At 27.5% G+C, this 20,475-nt stretch overlaps 2 protein-coding genes across 9 annotated transcripts; both read right to left on the bottom strand.

The window, feature by feature from the left end:
* Nucleotides 1-5,766: 5,766 nt before the first annotated feature.
* On the bottom strand, nt 5,767-14,474 carry LOC134836135 (protein dispatched). Of its 6 annotated transcripts, XM_063851359.1 has the most exons (11): nt 14,220-14,470; nt 13,764-14,166; nt 13,476-13,708; nt 13,139-13,404; nt 11,920-12,414; nt 11,646-11,857; nt 11,418-11,572; nt 9,876-9,899; nt 9,557-9,810; nt 7,304-7,455; nt 5,767-7,237 (listed from the first exon to the last, which is right to left on the bottom strand). In XM_063851359.1, the coding sequence occupies exons 1-11, from the start codon at nt 14,349-14,351 to the stop codon at nt 6,390-6,392; spliced, it is 3,174 nt and encodes a 1,057-aa protein (XP_063707429.1). In that variant the 5' UTR covers nt 14,352-14,470; the 3' UTR covers nt 5,767-6,389. The 6 variants fall into 6 exon arrangements, with proteins under 6 accessions (XP_063707429.1, XP_063707430.1, XP_063707433.1 ...); XM_063851360.1 differs by lacking the exon at nt 9,876-9,899; XM_063851363.1 differs by lacking the exon at nt 5,767-7,237 and having other exon boundaries at nt 7,310-7,455; nt 9,723-9,810; nt 14,220-14,474.
* A 460-nt stretch (nt 14,475-14,934) lies between these two features.
* On the bottom strand, nt 14,935-18,983 carry LOC134836137 (acyl-CoA Delta-9 desaturase). 3 transcript variants are annotated; one of them, XM_063851369.1, is made up of 5 exons: nt 18,651-18,769; nt 17,031-17,305; nt 16,754-16,967; nt 16,391-16,699; nt 14,935-16,322 (listed from the first exon to the last, which is right to left on the bottom strand). In XM_063851369.1, exons 2-5 carry the CDS (start codon nt 17,254-17,256, stop codon nt 16,004-16,006), a joined length of 1,068 nt encoding a protein of 355 aa, XP_063707439.1. In that variant the 5' UTR covers nt 17,257-17,305; nt 18,651-18,769; the 3' UTR covers nt 14,935-16,003. The 3 variants fall into 3 exon arrangements, with proteins under 3 accessions (XP_063707439.1, XP_063707438.1, XP_063707436.1); XM_063851368.1 differs by lacking the exon at nt 18,651-18,769 and adding an exon at nt 18,474-18,614; XM_063851366.1 differs by lacking the exon at nt 18,651-18,769 and adding an exon at nt 18,820-18,983 and having other exon boundaries at nt 14,936-16,322.
* Nucleotides 18,984-20,475: the final 1,492 nt, after the last annotated feature.

Raw genomic sequence — 20,475 nt, 5'->3', positions numbered from 1 at the left:
TAAACTATAAATAAAAATGAATTTTATAAAATATTTGTCATACGTAAGTAAAAGTAAAATGTACTTTTATTTATTTTTAATACATTTTACATTTACTTATTTTTTTGTAGCAATTTAAGCTTGAAATGTCCTTGTCAAATTCCAAAAAAAAAAAAACAAAGCATATTGCTCAATCATATCCGGCCATTACTTTTAATACATTGCGTTATTTAAAGACTTTTTAAAATCATTTTAATTCCAAGGAAATACAACATCGTATTTTTATCAATTGAGTAACGCAAAAGTTTTTTGAGAATTCTAAAAAAAAGTTTAGTTTTATTTATAATATTTTAACAAATACGGATTTGAATTTATGAATTTGCAAAAGTTTGATGATGTTTTTAGTCAAAAATTGGATGATAATTTAAAATACATATTTAGAAAGTTATTACTTTTTTCAAACTATTTTTTGAGTCTGTAAGAATACAAAAAAAAATAGATTTATTTTTGATTGAAATCAAAAATAATATGCTATCATTCGTTATCTCTCCTACATAATATTTTGGGTCTAAAATTATGCCAAACAGTTAAAAGACTGATTCAGCAAGTAAATATGTTGTGGATTTAACTGATCGATATTAGTGAATTACATTTTATTCAAATTAAATTGGATTTGGCTTAAAACAACAATTTTTTTCTTGTTACGTTGTTTCATTTAATGTTTTAAACAAAGTTATAGTATGTATAAACACACCACAAAAAAAAACTCTTCATATTGTTTTAAAAAACCATAGATTAAAAAACTACAGTCTAAAGCAAATTATACTTGTTGCATTAGTCTAAAATAAAACATAGACATATTTCAATTCATAAGAACTGCTAATATTGTACTACATGGAATTGAATGTGTAGAATTGATGGACAAGTGGCAAATATTCTAAATTAACGTAAATAAAATAATAAAAAGTGTACAGAGAGAATTTAGAACAAAAATTAGATTGTTTTCTATATGATGGAATTATAAATGTCATCAATCAATTAATAATACGTGAATAGAAATAAAAAAAAAATAAATATGATTAAGGCAGTTCTAAATGAAACTCAAACAAAATAAAAAAAAAGTTTTGAAATACCTACATAATACAAAATTTAATAAATTTTTGACCGTTAATTGGCATCGGAGTTGTAAAAAATTTTAAAGAATGCTGATATCGATTTTAAATCACCATAAATGGTTCAAATTGTCTGAATAACTAAAAATAACTGCAAACTTAAAAGGTATTCGTTTTTAAAAAATTGTCTTTTCAACAATTTCAAAAAATTTCGTTTTATTAATATTGAACCTTTTTTTAATTATAAAAAATACACCATCAATCAATCAAATTTTCAAAAACTATGGAGTTTCATTTGGGAGGGCCTAATATAACAAAAATAAAATATTTAATATTATAGAATAAATTATACAAATAACCGAAGATTTCACAATTGAAAGAAGGAAAAGAAAAAAATAATGTACTAATATTTATGTAGCTAAAGGAATAAAAATGTTGTGGATTAATTATTTACAACACAATATTAAACAATTTTTAATGATTCACAAGCAGCACCATAAAGTATGAATGTAAACCCGCCACTGCTTAGACATTGTAAGTCTTGTACAGAACTTATTTGTAATTAGATCGTAAAAAGGCATTCTACAGCTAGAAAGTGATTTAAAATGATAGATTTGGCATTGGAGCTCTACATTATACAAAGGGCTTAATTTTGCCCTTATCATCTTTACGTGTCCTTGAATTTCAATGTCAATAAAATGTAGAATTTAAAAAAAATAAAACATATAAAGGTAATTTTCTGTATTTCTTTAACATGTGTGTGATTGGAATAATTCAAAAATTTTAACCTGGAAATTAAAAATTGTAACCTTTAGATTATTGTCTTTTTAAAATTTAAAAATCTATTTAATTTGATACGTAAAAGCCTAGATATAAAAACGTCAATTTTTTAAAATATACCTTACTAATCACAAAAAAAATAATAATATGAACTCAATCAACAAGCAGAAATAAACAATTGCTCATTAAACAATTAATTAATAAATATTGTCAATAAAAAAAATATAACGATATATAGAATTGATAAAAATAAATAATATAGAATTAAATTTATGCGAGTTAATAGTAATATGAAAATATATGAATGAAATTAATATGTTTAAAAAAATGACATAAACTTTAAGAAATACATATATTAATATAAGTTAAAAGGAAAACAATATATGACCTCTTAATCTGTTGATTATTCGAATGTTTCTAGTTTTAGAAAAATAATACTATTATAGTAGTAACAGGACAATCGAAACTAAATGGGAATTTATAAAACAAAACAAACTATTTAGACTAATTTTATTTAAAAAATGCCACAAATAAAATATTAATTGTTTGTTTATTAAAATTTTACTAACTTTTATGCAAAACAATAACTTTCAATTAAAAATATTTAGATAAATCTTTGTGTAAGAATAATGTAATTTTTTAAATGCTTATTGATTCGAAACAAAATGCAATAAATAAATAATATATTTAAAAGTCTTATCACAAAAATAAAAATATTTGGAAAATAGCAAAATCTTCAAAATCAAGTTATTAAATGCGAAAGAAAAAAATTCGTATTATGCAGGAAGTTGCGGGAATCCTTAAATTTCAGTAAAAAATAAAAAATCGCAACATCAAAAGAAAACATTTGTAAAAAGTAGAAAATTAACATAAATTATACTGAAACATGATTTTCCAGTTTAAAATGAAAAAAATTGGAAAAATTTATAAAATTTTAGTAAATTTATTTCGAATTTGTCGGATAAAATAAAATGTTTAAAGTCAGCGAATTTGAAGTTCGCATCTCGTAAATTTGCTGTTTTTTCGCGAATTCGCGAAATGCGAACTTCAAATTCTTTGACTTTCAAGGAGAGTTGAAAGGCATGATATATATCATTGGAAAGGTAATTTCAAGTACTTTTAGAATTTGCAAAAATATTTTGAAAAAGTTGAATACTTTTCGAGATATAAGCAGTTAAACTTTTCAAATTTGAATTAAATTAAATTCAAATTTGTTTTCAAATTTGAAATTTTTATGTTTAAAATTCAAAAAATCAAATAAATTTTATTTTATCCGACAAATTCGAAATAAATTTACTAAAATTTTATAAATTTTCCCAATTTTTTTCATTTTAAACTGGAAAATCTTGTTTCAGTATAATTTACGTTAATTTTCTACTTTTTACAAATGTTTTCTTTTGATAATGCGATTTTTTATTTTTTACTGAAATTTAAGGATTCCCGCAACTCCCAGGAAAAGTCGTCTGTCTGTATCGAAAACTGGCTTAAATACTGTTTATCAGCGATGCCGGTGGTGTTTTAAATTATTTATATTGCTCTATGTTAGTCGTTTTCTGACGAATTCCTTCTTTTATTTTTACATCAAAAAAATTGCAATTCTTCTAGAGACCAGATATGACGCATTCCAAATGAAATTTAAAAAAGTTGGCAGACAAAGGAAAAGTGAAAAACAAATTACATGACCATGTTGACCATCTCGAGTTATGAAACTTTTGTTCTGGAACTTTGGATCTAGCTTTTGAAAAACGGGAGTTATGGTCATTTGAAATTTTCAAAAAACGCGTTTTTTAGTGCTCTTCTAAAAAATTTTTATTTTTAATCTTAAAAATTCAGAAAAATATGCATAAAACGCGTAAAGATCTGTAGTTTCTAAAAAGTATAGGTTCATTGGGGGTATCTTGACTAAAACGGGCAAAAAGCGGGGTCAAACTGAAAAAAATTAGAAAAATTGTCAAAAAAATTTGACAAAAGTGAGCCAAATGGCATGAAAACGTTGTTAGAATCCCATAATTCGGTAGCTACCTCAATTTCAGAGTGTTGTCTTCAATTTAGATGCGGGGTTTCATAGATTGGCTCATGGATTCATCATGCCCAGGTGGTTCAAAGTTTAAAAAAAAACAAGAATTTTTATCATTTTTTTACGTTTTTGAACTATAACTTTATTTTTATGAATAAAATGTCAAAACTGATTACAGATTTGAAAAGTTCAGGTCTTTTACCATAAAATTGGTATACATCAGTCATTGATTGGACTTCGGTATATATGTAGGAGTAATAGGAGCTCAAAGATGGGGCTATTTTCTACGCTCAATTTCAGCTATAGGGGAATTTTTTGCACTTTCTTTCTCATTTTAGAGCCATTTGGAGTTGTCTGAGAGCAATATGATGTATGGGTGATCTTCATGAAATTTTCTCAGCTTTCGATTGGCGCAAGCGGTTTCATCGGTTTGAGTCGATTTGGAAGGGCTGTGGTGCAAATGTAAGGAAAAATTTGCTAAAACCCAACTTTTTTCTAATAATTTGACTCTTAAGTCATCTAAAACATGTACTTTCTGTCTTATTTAGTTGTTTTATACTAAAAAACAATTTACTTTAGTGAAAATAGCTGGTCCAAAACGACTTGGCTCAAAACGGCTCAAACCAAAGAAACCGCTTGCGCTAATCGAAAGCTGAGAAAATTTCATGAAGATCACTCATACATCATATTGCTCTCAGACAACTACAAACGGCTCAAAAATGAGAAACAAAGTGCAAAAAATGCCCCTATAGCTGAAAATGAGCGTAGAAAATAGCCTCATCTTTGAGCTCCCATTGCTCCTACTTCCCGAAGTCGAATCAAGTGATGTACACCAATTTTATGGTAAAAGACCTGAATTTTTCAAATATGTAATCAGTTTTGACATTTTGGTTCATAAAAATAAAGTTATAGTTCAAAAACGTAAAAAATGATAAAAATTCTTGTTTTTTTTAAATTTTGAACCCCCTGGGCATGGTGAATGCATGAGCCAATCTATGAAACCCCGTATCTAAAATAAAGAGGACAGTCTGAAATTGAGGTAGCTACCGAGTTACGGAATTCCAACTGCATTTTCATGCCTTTTGGCTCACTTTTGTGAATTTTTTTTGACAATTTTTCGATTTTTTTTCAGTTTGACCCCCCTTTTTGCATGTTTTAGTAAAGATACCCCCAATGAACCTATACTTTTTAGAAACTACAGATCTTTACGCGTTTTATGCATATTTTTCTGAATTTTTAAGATTCAAAATAAAAATTTTTTAGAAGAGCACTAAAAACGCGTTTTTTAAAAATTTCAAATGACCATAACTCCCGTTTTTTAAAAGCTAGATCCAAAGTTCCAGAACAAAAGTTTCATTACTCGTGATGGTCAACATGGTCATGTAATTTGTTTTTCACTTTTCCTTTGTTATATATCCATTTCAATTATATATATTAAATAGAAAAAAAAATCTTAAGCTGTAAAGAAAGTATGAAAAGTGAACAAGCTTTATCTTTTTCAATGTATGCTTTTTTTGCTATGTTGTTTTTGCAGCCCAAAGTAAATATTTTCATTCATTCATTCTTGTAATTCATGTCAAGAGAAAGAATGCACATTGGACAGAAAAAAATGATGATAATAGGTCAAAACGACATATGCTGGTATGCATGCAGCATGTTTTTTTTTAGATTTTTTAAAATTCAGTATTTCTTAAAAATTCTTTTTTTGAAATTTTCAAACAAATTAAAGAAAAAATCATGTGAATTTTGACACAGTTATGTTTGTATTGAAGAAAACTTTGTTAGAAACACGCTTCAGCACAGGCGAGAGTGCGGGGCTAAATTACCTGTTTGTATTGAAGAAAACTTTGTCGAAAATAAATGAAAAACCATGAAAAATCTCAATATAATTAATAATATTTATTTTAATACGTCTTATCTCTACGAGAGTTTTTAGGAAAAGAGAAAGAGACTTAATACATTTATGACAATGTAAATTAAATATTGATTGGGGTTAAAGGGGTCATTCATAACACTCCCCCACGCTTTAAGCCTAATTAAATTAACATATCTTTGAATTAATCCTTAATTATAAAACCAGCTGTTGATCTTTTGTATCCAGGCACTCGTTGTTTGTATTGCTGAGTTGTAAAACGAGTTTCCAATCCTTGAAAATTGACCAAATCCCAGTTTGAGCCATGTCAACATGCCCAAAAATTCTTCAACGCTGGTGACCGATTGAGACTGAATCGGTTTTTCATCTTTGCTTAACGTAGGATCATCATTTTCGTTCAATTATACGAAAAAATACAACTTTTCACTTGAGTTAATATGCGTTAAATCATTACAGTTTTATTACATGACTCTTTTCTACCATAGCCTAGCTTAAAAAAAACACTATTTTTTACAAAATTTGTTTTATTTATAAATGTCTCTAACTTAAACGATAGCAGTTTGTAATGTAGATTACATTAAATTAAAATACATATTTATTAATTAATGGAATATTGAACTTTTTTTTGTCAAACCTCTGAGATTGAAATCAAATTTTCGTTTTGTTTTTGCCTATCAGAATCAATATCTAAGCGTTTGGTTACTGTTTTTTTATGATGATTTTTACAAAAAATAATGGAAGACTTGATTTGTCCAAAATTATTTTGTGGGCCGAATAAACGTAATAAACTCATTAAAAAAAATGTTGAGTAAATCCAACTGATTGTCATCACTACAATCAAAAATACTCCAATTTGGATGTAAGCGAGTACACTTGAAAAAACCATAAATGTTCCTGCGACAATGGTAGTCAAAGCAGCCATTAAAGTTGGTCTTATCATACGTGATAATGAAAACTGCGTAGCGGACTGTCTATTTGGCTCATTGCATAATTTATAATGAACCCCATAATGTAAACTAAAATCTATAGATAATCCAATAACGGTACTAACTGCAACACTTTCTAATACATTTAGTTTCCAACCTAGTAACACAAGAACTGCAATCGATGTAAAAATAGTGAATGATATTGTTAAAATAGCGTAAAAACTTATGAGTAAGTTAAGGGTGACTACAAACAAAACTATCAATGCTACTCCTATTGATACTATGATTGACAATAAGGTTCCTCTTGCTAATGAGTCTTGCAAATCATAAAATTCCAAATCACTCGTAAACCATCCATTTTTAAGTCCCTTGGGCGCTGTTAGTAGGGTTTTTGTAAACCAAAGATTGACATTGTTTACAAACTCTGACATTTCAATATAGGACATCGTAAAATCTTGTGAACTCTCATATTCAATAACAATCGACTTTACAGGAAAAATTACTCTGTTGTTGTTCCTGCTTGACATGTTCCTACGAGAAAATTTAGGTCCTAATAAATATAAAAAAAAATAGACATTAGATATTGAATATAAACATATTTTATAGTTTTGAATACCTGCAACACCAGGAACAAAATATTTCCTTGGTGTTTCGTACAGTGATGAGATCGATTCTTGAAGACAAATATCAAATACTTCAGCACTATACGGGAAAACAGATTTTTCACAACAAGGATATCTATTAACATTAGTCATTTCATCCATACATCTGTAAATAAAAAACGAATGGTTGTAACACGCCGAAACTGAACATGGAAGATGCAGAAATACCAAAGAAAATATAAATTAATGCAAAAGTGTTTTCCTTCATGAGCTTTTGAATCGAATCGCTGATTTTCAAATTTATTTCTAAATTTTTCGGTTTTTTAAAACTTAATATGTTTATATCGAAAAATAAACTTCATTCTTTCTTTATATTTAAAGAGATATATTTCTTATTTAAAGAAAAAAAATACTTTTATTTTGGTAAGTTAAGAAAATTTGATTTTCTTAATAAAATAACCAAGTTTGTGATTTTTCATAAAAAATTAAATGATTAGAAAATCACAATCTTTATTGTGATTCAAATCTTTTAAACAGATAAATAGAAAAGCCTCTAAATTTTATTAATTGCAGTAAACATAGTGTTCTGTTAGAAAAATAAAGTCACGGTAGGTCGATACAAAGTTCTTGTGTGGAACTGATTTTTTAATTTAATTGAAATTCAGAGCTTTTATGAAGTTCTTGCATAAAACTATGTTATTTGATCAAATAACTAACAATTAGCTGTAAACTTTTGAGATATGAGTCTCTTTTCCTTAAAATTATAATTTGGAAATACTTACTTTGTATTAATGATTAAACTTACGATTTTTTAACATAAATTTTTTAATGAAAATTAAACCTACTGAATTAAAAAAGCTCTGTATGGATATGTTTTATTTTTACCGCATTTCAATTTTTTTGAAAAATATGCGGTATTGTGCTCGTGATGTCGTCCGTCCATCCGTCCGTCTGTGTGGTGTGCCACTTTAACTTTGTTTGAATTAGCAGGTTTGGCGAATTCTTTTCAAATGAAAGATTTGACAGCATATTTAAAAAATTATCCGTTGGAAATTTAAGTGAGTGTTCATCCGTTGGAAAATGTTGTTGATGAAAATTAGTGGAAAACTCGGAAAATTCATGGAAAATCGGAAAATCTTGAAAAATTTTAAAATGTTCAGGGCAGTCTCGTGAGTAACATGAAAAGTGAAAATTAATGAAAAACTCGGGAAAACTCGAAGAATTTATGAAAAATCATGGAATTGAACACATTGAAATGCGGTCAAGTCATTCGTTTTATACACGAATGCAATTCATTCTCGTTTTTTTATATAGTAATTTGATTTAAATTATCAACATCAACATCAATTTTTAGATGCCTTAACTGTAAGACTAGAATTAGAATAACGAATTGATTATACCGCAAATCATGGAATCGGCTTAGAAGTGTGGTTAACGTATTTGACTGATGAGCATAAGGTCTTCCGTTACAATATAAAAAATCCATGTCTCGCAAGTCCGAAAATTTGCGAGACATAGTGCAAGACACGGCGCGAGACATAGTGCGAGACACGATGCGATACACCGTAAAAATTTTGAAAAATATGAAAAATTGATGAAAACAAAGATTTTCTCTTGAATTTTTGATTTCTTATGACGTCAATGTATTTTCAAAGTCAAAAATGTAATTTGCGATGCCAAAAAAGGTTGATTTTGTTCAATTTTTTTAAAAAAATCTCTAAGAATAGTCAAAAATCAGTTTTTATAAGGAAATTTTGTATTTTGATACTTCTTTTCGCTATTTCTAATCATAATCATTCAAAAAAGTTTTTAAAAAATTGAAAAATATTGAAAATTAAAAATTTTATCTCCCCTAAACGTCTTGTCCTGGCGTCTTGCATCATGTCTCACGCCGTGTCTCGCAAATATGAAAGTTTGCGAGACATGGATTTTTTATAGTGAAGAGACTCGAAATCATTAAAATCTTTTTTGACTTCAATCGTGCTTAAAATTTATTAAGATTTTTAATAAATCCTTTGGAGCCGTCTGGGAGAGCTGAATAAATTTTGAGGTTGGCTGCTTGGGATCACAGGTTGAAAGCTAAGAATTCTTCGGCGTTTACAGAGAAAGCTAACGATTTCACATTAGAAGTACAAGTAGAAGTAAAATTTTAAAGACAATCAACATAAAACTAAATAAATTTAAATATATTGTTATTCCCGTATCTGTCATGCGAAAAAAAAGAAAAATAAACGAGTAAAAATAAACTATTTTAATTTAAATAATACCTTCTTGACATCCAAGTTATTAAATTTTCAATAAAACAATTTTGCAGGAGGGCTCCGTTACTTGATAAATAAAAGCTTTGTTCTTTTAATATTTTACAAAAACCTAATAGCCACACTTGGGAATCAGGTGATGATATATTGAATGTATCATCTAGTTGTAAATTACCTCTCGATAGAGGATCCAAATAATTTCCGCTATCAAAAGGCAACACACCCCATACAAATCTTAATGGCAATTTATAATTAGAATTTGACTAAAACAAAAACAAAAAATAAATAAAAATAAAATAATATTAATATGGAGCTTTTAATAACATACCAAAATCCCGGATTTTATAATTACCTATAAAAATTCCAATCTAATTGTTTTATCGTAATGTCCATCCAAAAATAAGAAACTTTTGCTTTGGCGACATTTATTTTCGCCTTATTTTCAAATTTTTATAAATGATTAAAAATTATTTAAAAACACAAAATTATCACATTTTTAGATTTTCTGACCAAACGATTCTGACTGCCCGAGAAAAAAAGCTATTAAAATTTTTTCATAAACTATTTCTTCATTTTCAAGCGCACAAAAGTAAATAAGGCCGCTCAAAAATGAAACTCAATAGTTTTGTCCGATGCCCCATTTTAAATTCGAAAATCCAATGGGGCAAAATAAAAAAAAAGTTGAAAATTTCATCAAAAATTACCAATTTTTGGTGTATTTTCATAATTTTTCAAGAAATTTCTCAGAAAATTTTTCAATTTTTAGTAATTTTTGTATTCAAAATCGTATTTCGACATAAAATTTTCTTTAAAAAAATATTTTCATAAAAAATTATTGAATTTTTTTTTTCAAAAAAATTTTGACAGTTATTTTTATGATATTAATTTTTTTCAATTTGAATTAAAATTTTTTAAAATCAATTTTAAATACACAAATATCATAGTAAAAAACTCTAAACAACAAAAATATTGATTTAAAATCAAAAATTTTTAAAAAATTTGGCATTCAAAATTTTTTATTTTTTTTTTTTTTTTTTGAAAATTTTTGAAAATCTCTCAATGTTTCTCAAAATACCCGTCTTTAAGCATATTTTCTCATTCTTAACTCAATTTTGTCAAAAAGTGCTGTTGTGCGATTTATCCTTTTCGCCCGGGATATGTTCCATGGTATGTATATGAATCTTGAAATTTCGACCTTTTTTTCGCTACGTGTATTTTTCCAATATTTTGCGATAAAATTTTTTTAAAACAATCATAAAATTTTGAAAAATCAGAAGAAAAAAATTTCGCCGAAGCAAATTTTTTTTTCTTTTTTGGTGGAAATAACGTTAAACTGAATAGTGCGCCATCCATTTACGGCGTCGGAAATTTGAGGGGGGGTAGGGGCCCATGAATTTCCGACGGATTTCGACGTAGGGGGAGGGGGGGTAAAAGGAAAATACGACGTCGTATAAATTCTCTATAGTTAAGATTTTTTTTTTCAATTCATCAGTAATATTTGAGCGCTTCAAACTTTTTTGATCTGGTTTTTAACTTACTGAGTAAACATGAACAATTTTTCACAAATTTCCATATAAATTTGAGTTAATTTTTAACAATTTTTCTTGAAAAAGGGAGGGGGGTTTTTTACTAAAAAGTACGTCGTAAATTAGGGGGGGTCTTTAAATTCCGACGGTTTCCGATTATAGGGGGGGTGGGGGTCAAAAAATGTTCATTTTTATCCGACGCCGTAAATGGATGGCGCTATAGTTTTTCAATTTTATTACGGTTTTATGAAAAATCCAAACCGAGGTTTTGGTATTTTTTAGAAAGAATGCACCATATAAGATAAACTAATTAGGTATTATATAAAATGAAACAGTAAACTTACTGAATGCACTCGTTCAAACCAAAATCGATTTTTATATTTTGTATCATACATTTCAAACGGATGCTCTTTTACGAATAGTTTAAAATCCACAGTGTCTGGAAGTTGAAGTTGTGGTTTACAAAGAACTACAAAACTGCTATAGATTCCAATAATACCTACAATGTTGTTCAGTATAAGAGGGTTAAATTATTATTTTAAAATTTAACAATCAAATAAATTTAAACTTACTCAAGCAAATTATTGTGAAAATGGAATACATATTTACGAGTTTGATGATATTGTTTTCTAAGCATTGAATCAATTTTAAAGTGGGTCTCCAAATGTTTTTAAATTTAAAAAGCCTGAATTCTAAATTAGTTTTTCCTCTGATTGAAACGATTGCAGGTAACCATGTCATCATTAAAAAGTAATTCACTAGCACTAGTGTTCCTGCAAAAATTCTACACCAAAATGACTATAAGTACAGTTGTGTATTAAAAACTTAAGAACATAGAAAACTTACCCGAAACACCTTATAGCCGTAATTGAACTGATGATTGAAGCAAAAAATGCAGCTGATGTTGTAAAAGATGTTACAAACATAGAAACACCAGCATGTTCTAAAGTTTTGCATAATGTTAAGTACACTTGTAAATTTTTTGTCTGTGAATGTGTCGTATAGTCTGACAGTGAAGTGTTCCATATTTTCATAAAAATAAATGCATCATCTGCACCAATTCCAATAATTATAACTACTGCCATCACGTTCATAAAGGGAAAGAAATTTATTTTAAAAACCAACGTGTATAGAAAATACGAAATCCCGAGGGAGAAAAAAATTGCAGCTATTGTCATCGTTGTTATAAAAAGTGACGATGTATAGAGCCACATACAAATAATTACGAATAAAGCACCTCCAACAATTAGGAATGCATCTTCAACCAAATATTTATCAAATAATATATTTTTCAACCCTAAATCCATACCAACAATTTCTACTCTTCCATTATTTAGTATACTGAAATTATAAATATATATATATTAATACTATAAGGGTGTTCCAAAAACGTTACATTTTTGGAATGAAACCGCGAAAAAAAATAAAAGCGAAAAAAATAAGTTTTTGGAACACCCTAAATGTGTTTAAATAACGAAATTATTTAACATTTTGAATTCAATTATTCATTCGATATAATTTTAACCTTTAGGCAAGTGCAATTCCAAAAAACGTTTTACATTATTTTGGACCTTAAAAAGTAAAGAGGTGGGAGTAATGATAATGGAACAGTGGCGGATCCAGGAGCAAATTTACGGGGGAGCAAATAATATCAATCATTTTTCCATCTTTTTCACTATTTTTAAAGAGTTTTAATTTTTAAAATAGTATTTTAAAGACATTTTGATCATTTATTTTAACATTCGGAGAAATTTTCGAAACAAAAAAAAAATATAGAAATTTTCCAACGACTTTTTTTAAATTTAAAAATTTTTGGCAAATTTCAAACGATATATTTTTTTAATTTTTTTCTGTGAAAATTAATCTAATTCTTTGAAAAATTGCAGAATATAACAAAAACTATAGATTTCAACCAATTTTTGATGACTTTTTACTTTTTTCGTCAAACCATTATCATTATTCCATTATTCCCTCCTTGAAATTTCGAAAAAAGTTAGGTGGCTGGATATGTGAAACATTTTTTGAAATTGCACTTGCCTTAATTGAAATTCAATGAAAATTATACCTTTTATCTATATTTTCGTAAAACGTTAAAGCCTTTGAGCTTTTGGCGATCGGAAGAAAAATAATCGTTTCTTTCAAGAAAGCTGATGAATCTTTGATGAGGTCAAAATTACTTAAAAAATGAAAAATATTAAAAACGGCGTTATGTGTTGTACAGTTTTCAGGAACCTGACATTTCGACTCGGCGCAATTTCTATTTAATTTTAATGATTGATAATATGGGAAACATTTCACTATTAACTGTTTAATCATTCTGATATCAGTATCCTATTTAATTTGAAAAAAAAAAACAATAATGAACTCCAAAATATTATTGTTTTTTGTAGGCAGTTGCATACATTTAATTCAAAACAATTATTTTTTCCCGCTAATAAACTTATGTAATTTGGAAAGCTCCAAGCCCGACAACATTTCTGCGATGTAATTTTTCTTTCACATATAAAGTCAAAGCCTTTAACCATCGTCAAACGTTGTTCCATATCACAAATAGCCAAAAAGTCTTCAATGTTCAGTAAAGATGAATTTTTTCCTTGATTTCTTTTTTTGATAACAAAATGTGCATATTCAAATCCTAAAAAGAAATTTTTATGATAAAAATTTAAGCGCTTACTTCGATATAATATTACTTGGTGAGTCACAAAAGAATCCTTCAATCTTATCCGGTTTATTAACTAGTTTTTTTTTAAACTGACCATGCAACTTTTCTTCATTTCCTAAGACATTTTCATTTTGATCATGTGTCAAAATCGAAGAGTTCTTAACATATTTCGTTCGATCTCTCCTTTCAATGTTTATAAAATTTTCATCATTTTTGATTTGCGATTGGTTTAATTGATATTTGTTTTGTATTTTGTTTAATTTTAGTTGGTTTATATTCTTACGCCTTTGTAATTGCTTATTATTAATTTTCTCAATTTCAGCGGCTAAAAGTAACTCCTTAGGATTGGCTACAAGGAGTTTATTGTCCGATAAGAGGTTTTTCCAAGCAGTCAATTTTTCCCCAATTATTGTACCCCTAGATTCAAACCCCTAAAATTATATGGAAATTAAAGTTTGTTTTTTTCGAACTTTTAAATCCATACTATTGTTGGATCGGAAAAATCTGGCAGTTTGTTAAAAGTATATCCAGCAATAATACAACTACCACTGAACAGAATTACTGCGAGAATCAGTATATGAGGTCGGTTTGTCAGCAATTTGTAATAGAAACCCATTGTAATTATTAATGAAAAGCAATACTATTTACTTAAATTAATAAGAATCTAAATGGACATTTTAAAATATGTGATACCAATACTTAAATTAAACACAAAAAGCCCTGTGAAATCAACGTGCAATTTAACGCAATTTTAACGTAAGGATATTAAATATAGGATTTATTTAAATGTGTTTTGTGAACAAAAAATAGAGAATAGAACAAATAAATACTTATCACTTTTTTTATAGGGATAAATTCAATTATTTTGATTACGATATCTTTTTTATTCGTCTCAAATTTATTTAAACATACCAGTATTCAAATATTTATCTATTTAAATAAATAATTTTCAAAAAAATAAAAGTTTAGATCCTACGGAATAGTAAATTTCATATATATTTAATATTTATGCAATGAATTTTATGAAATTCATTTTTTCTAAACATTTTTGATGTACCCATATAGATATTATAGGCGAAAAGTTTAAAACATTTAAATAACTTAAATAGACCAACGTGGGAAAAGTTAAAAAAAAATATGTATCACCTGAGGATATTACCTGATAGATCCTACTTCAATAAACTTGAAAAAGCTTTGTTTTCTATTATTAGTTGATATTTACACATGTTATTTATTTAAACGAATTTTATATTAATTTAAATCAATAAAGCAATATAAGTTTTGTGCTCTTTTTTATTTTTTACATTCATTCCTCTCGAGAACTTGAAAAATTCTAACGGAAGTTCCAATTCTAATGAAGGAACCACAATGAATGACACAACTTTTTTGTTTGAATAAATATATCGGCCTAAATTAAGTAGATATCTATTTAAGATTTTCATCATTTTATATCTTGATTACTTTATACGAGTTGTTGCTGAGTTTTATTTTAAATTTTATTGTGTATTGTAATGAGTACTTATTGATATTAAAATTAACCAAATACTCAATTAATAATCCCTTAAAAAAGTCATATGTTTTTTCTTATTTTTATATCACTACAATGTTTAACATCGACAATCACATTGCGTAGAACAATGACAAGTATGATTAGCAAAAACATTTTCTACAAATAAAAATTAAAATTTTTTGTCACATTTTTCTTCATCAAAAAAAAAAAATCAAAACCAGTTGTTTTGGAGCCTTTAAAGGTCTAGAGCTTGATAAAAATATATTTCAGCAAAAAAAAAAAAAAATGGTAAAAAAATAAAATAAATATTTCATAGCAAAAGTTTAATTGCATTTTTGCTTTTTAATCACATGTTGGAGAAGATGGTTAAATTCAAGTAGAAAAATGTGACTGCATAGAAATTCTGAAGATCTACAAAAAAAGGGATGATTTTTTGTAGCTTGGAATCTTAACTTTAATTTACTTAATTAATTTTCTCCAGCTTTAAAATGCCGTTTTCTGCATATTTGGCAAATTTCGATTTTAATGCCGGAATATTGAGATAAGGGATTTTTGAAGGGTGCCCCGAATTCATTCCATCTTCCCCTATCTATAGATATACTTGTCGTACAAACTATAAATATATGTATAAGTTTTAATGTTATTTAAATATTTATATAAAATATTTTAAATTTTAAACCATTATCTAATAGTAAGTGAATGTGTGTGAAACAAATATTTTGTTCCTTTTTTAAAGTAAATTAAACTAATTTATGTATTTATATATGTTTAAGATGAGTTATTTTTGCATCTCTTTTTTCACTCGCATCTTGATCCTTGTCTCCCCAGCCCCATAAGTGGTGAGATCCGTCTCCTGTTCGCCGCACTCGCTTTTCGATTATTTCATCGGAAACTGACTTTAAGTCATAGGCCCAGCCAATTTTAGCGAAAAAATCGATGAACGCAGTTGAAAAATTAAAATGATACCCTCCCAACTCTGCAGTCTTATAATCCCAGGGAAAAACATGATGATAGTTGTGCCATCCTTCACCAAAAGCAAAAATAGCAACACTAGGATTTTGTGAAGGGTTAATAGCTCTAAAATATATATATGACATGTAAATATATATTCATAATGATTTGAGAAAATTAAATGGGAAACGTACTTATCATAAGGTTTGTCACCCCATTTATGAGCGGCACTATTGACCAACCATGTAACATTTAAGACGAATGTGTATCTGAACATGGCGCAAACAAACCAAGCATTTTTGAAAGTTTCTCCCCAAACATACATTGGTATTATAGTTGGTAAAATGAAGCAACAGATAGGCATCAATACCATGTAGTACTTTTTTTGATAATGTAAAACTGGGTCTGCTTCCAAATCAGATATATCTAGTTTTTTCCCTTTTTCTATGACATCCGGATGCTTTCGGCAAAGTAACCAACCAACATGAGAAAAGAAAAAACCCCTATAAACAAACAAAGTTATGTATATAGTTTTTTTGATCATATCAGAGAATTACCGTGTTGCATTGTGAGGATCAGCATCTGTTTCTGAGTATTTATGATGCACTCTGTGATCCCTTGCCCAATGCATTGCACAATCTTGAAAAGCAATTGTATTAAACAGAGCTAGTAAAATTTTCAATGGTAACTTTGCTTTGTAACTGCGATGTGCCCATAGCCTGTGTGCTCCAGCTGTTATCCCTAAGGCCGATATAACGTAGAGAAAAATTGCTAAGTAAAACAAAAGAAAATTAATACATGTGTTTCAAAGATTAAAACCAACGATTATCTCACCAAAAAATACTGTAAGCCACTTAGCAGATGATAAACAAAGCCAGGCACCATATAAAGCAGCTAAATGAAGATATCCGAAAAGAATAATATTTCTCCAAACTAATTTCAATTTTCTATTTTCAGCTTTCTTCAGTGGTGTTATATCTTTTGACAACCCTCCATCGAAAGTTTCAGCGTCATCTTCATTTAGCACACCAGTTACGTCATTTGTGGCGTTTGGTGGCATTTTCACAATAAACTTTTTTTAATTATAGAACTAAATTCTCTTGATCAATCTGAAAGAAAAATTCGATTTTAAAATAATATTCGGTTTTTATCGCAGTAAAGTATTAAGACATTAATCAACAAGTTTACTGTGGTCATATTTTTTAAGCTATTCAAATTATTTTGATGTTTGTCAAAAGGTGGTATACTTTGTTAAACAAGACAAGTACATATAAAAGGTCAGCGAAAAATATATATTTGACCTTGCATTCAATAAAACATGACGAAATATTTTTATATGCATTAATATTTGTCAATACTGAATAAGACAAGTTCCAAAGTTTTTGTGGATTAAAATTAAATACATTTTTAATTACTATAATTTTTTCAAGGTCATACTTTTAATTTTATCAGTAATGTTTTTTTTTCAATTTTATTTTTTGAAAAATTAAAGGTTGACTTTCTATTTATCACAACTATATTATATTCTTTGCGTTCGGTACTTCAAAATTTTGCGAAGAAATATATTTACTGATATGCGATACAAAAAGAAAATCGAGAGAGCTATAAGAGAGGAAAGTACGTGTACCGGTCTTTTTTTTTACTATGACGTAATATCACGCGATTATGATGTACATATATAAGGTAAATAGACATGTGTTGAGAATCTTAACACGTAGAGTGCGTCAATTTTATAAAGAATAAAATTAGCGATAATAGTTTTTGATACTTTGAGGGGTCCTGATATACGTGAATAAAACCTCGAAGAACTCAAATAATGAAAAAACAGTTGATATAACTTAAAAGTTATGTCAAAAGCGTGAAATAAAACGTGACCGACACCAAGTAACGATTTTATAATTTAAAGAAATGCTGTTTCCATATCTAAGTATTTCTTATACTATTGTTTATCACTTTTACTTAGCTCAATGAATTAATAAAAATAAATAGTTTTTTTAATCGTAAATATGAAATAGCTGTTTCTTCATATTTTAAACTAGTAAACTAGAAATAATCTACTGTTACCAAATAAATTGATATTATATGCATGTATTTATTACAAAAAACACTTTTTTTTTGGATAATACAAAGAAATGCAACTGATTTTTTATTGAAAACTGTTACTGGTAGTTGACTTGTAGTCAATTGAAAAACATATTTTTAATACGTTACGTTATTTTCATGCAAGGAATACCTTGCATAGTAACTAAATCAAAATTATCAAACAAAAAAACGAACTTTTATTTTTCCGCTTTCGATGATCAAGTGTCTCTAAAATAGGCAAACGTGCCAGCTATATTCTATCGTTCGATACTGTTTTAGAATTAAGTATGTATAACGAATATATTTGTTTAATATTGTGATATTCAATTCTCAGCTGAGCTACGTATGAAATACATTTTCTTTTCTACCTACATGCAAAATAATGATTGGCTCGCTTCTTTATCGTATGATTTAAAACAGCTGATTTTGAACAATGAAAAGAGAGGAGACACGTTGATATTTGCTGTTTCACTGTTCATATACTTAGAATCTATAATGCGATATTATTCAATGAAGTAATTGAAAATATTTAGGTACTTGCCAAATTTAATTGATTCGTCTTATTTTTCTTTTGTATTCTAAACTCTGTAAGAATCAAAATAATTTGCGCCAAGTTGTTTCTCTTTGAATAATTTGAATTTTACTAAAACTCGTAGTTGCGTAGGGTAATCAATTTATATGTTTTTAGTGCACCACCACATAAATCTATCTTATCAATTTCACCGGTCAATTAAGTATATAATATTTAAGAAATATATTAATATATTGTTAAAAGGGTGACCACACGTTTGAATTTGTGTTTTAAAGACTTTTTATCCTATATTTTTTTTAATTACGACTAACCAATACTCTGCTCAAAATAGAAATGATACTCTGTGAATTTTATCTATTGAGCTACTTACCAGATTGTAAAATTTGTTTCTGCATAGGCGTCATTCATTCATTATGTCGAAACCTGGATGCCGATAAACCTAATATCTACATTATGTGTAGAATGGAACTAGTGAAACCAACCTTTATTATTTTACCAGATATTATAGATGGATAAGGCCAGAGCTGAATCTCAGACAGCAGGAACGTTATTCAGTAGATAAATATAGTCATTCCATTTCTTTTGGTTAAATGTAGTAAGTGTAAGCAGGACCACAGTATTTTCAAATATAAGTAACTGTGTATCACACCAGTATCAGATGATTTTTGCTTGAAGTTCTTTACGTCGATATTTGCTTATGATCTGTTCTAAAAAAAAAAAAGGATGAAATATTGGTCATATGTTTGTAATGAGTAAAATTTTAAATTAAAATTCATGTTGGTCATGATAACGACCATGGCAAACACGTGAACAAAATAAACGTATATTTCCTTTTTTTATTTATTTTCGCCACATTATTACCTAACTTGATTAGATTAAATGAATATTGCTAAAATTAATATTAAGAATTATAAAACAAATGAATCATATTAATCGCATGTTTTTTCGTAAAACCATAATGTCTATTAATTTTTCTTTGTGTCATAACAAATACATATATCACACAGTATGTCTTTTTCAGTTTCAGTAATATTGAACTATTCCATTTATTGTTGAATTTGTTAAACCTTTGCTGAGCCTTGGAACCTGTTTTTTAAAAGACTTTGTAGCATTTTTCTAAATTTAATTATTATTTTTTTTATTCTTGTAAAAATTTTATTTTTTTTTTTAATTTTTTTATTTAAGTATTTTAAGAGTCTTTTTTATGTATAAAAATATATTTTAAAGTTCTTAGCTTTTTTATATATTTTTTGTCACACCTTTTTAAGACGAGAAAGATTTTTTGGAAAAATTCAACTTGGAGGAAAACTTAACAGATTGTTTTATGTTTTATTTTTATGTCGAGAGTGTTTGACAATTTGAAGATTTTTGAAAAAAAAATGTAATTGTACAAACACTTAGTTAGTTTTTGTTAATAAATTGTTTTTTTATGAAAATTTATTTTTGAGAAATTTTCATACTATAATTAATGTCAGTATCACAAATTTACTTCGAGGAACATTTTGTAGTACTGCAAAACTAAGGCACCTATTCTCTGTTAATTTTCATTAATGATGACTTTCCGCTGTGTGACCAATTAGCAATTAGCCCACCACCGATATTTTTAGAAACGTGATTTGTATGTATGTATAATAATAAACTGTCAAAACTTTTTGAAATAATTCT

Source organism: Culicoides brevitarsis, chromosome 3, assembly GCF_036172545.1.
Source record: "Culicoides brevitarsis isolate CSIRO-B50_1 chromosome 3, AGI_CSIRO_Cbre_v1, whole genome shotgun sequence".
Classification (NCBI taxonomy): Eukaryota; Metazoa; Arthropoda; class Insecta; order Diptera; family Ceratopogonidae; genus Culicoides; species Culicoides brevitarsis.
The sequence above is the reverse complement of the archived record's forward strand: the minus strand, read 5'-3'. Positions and strand labels throughout refer to the sequence as shown.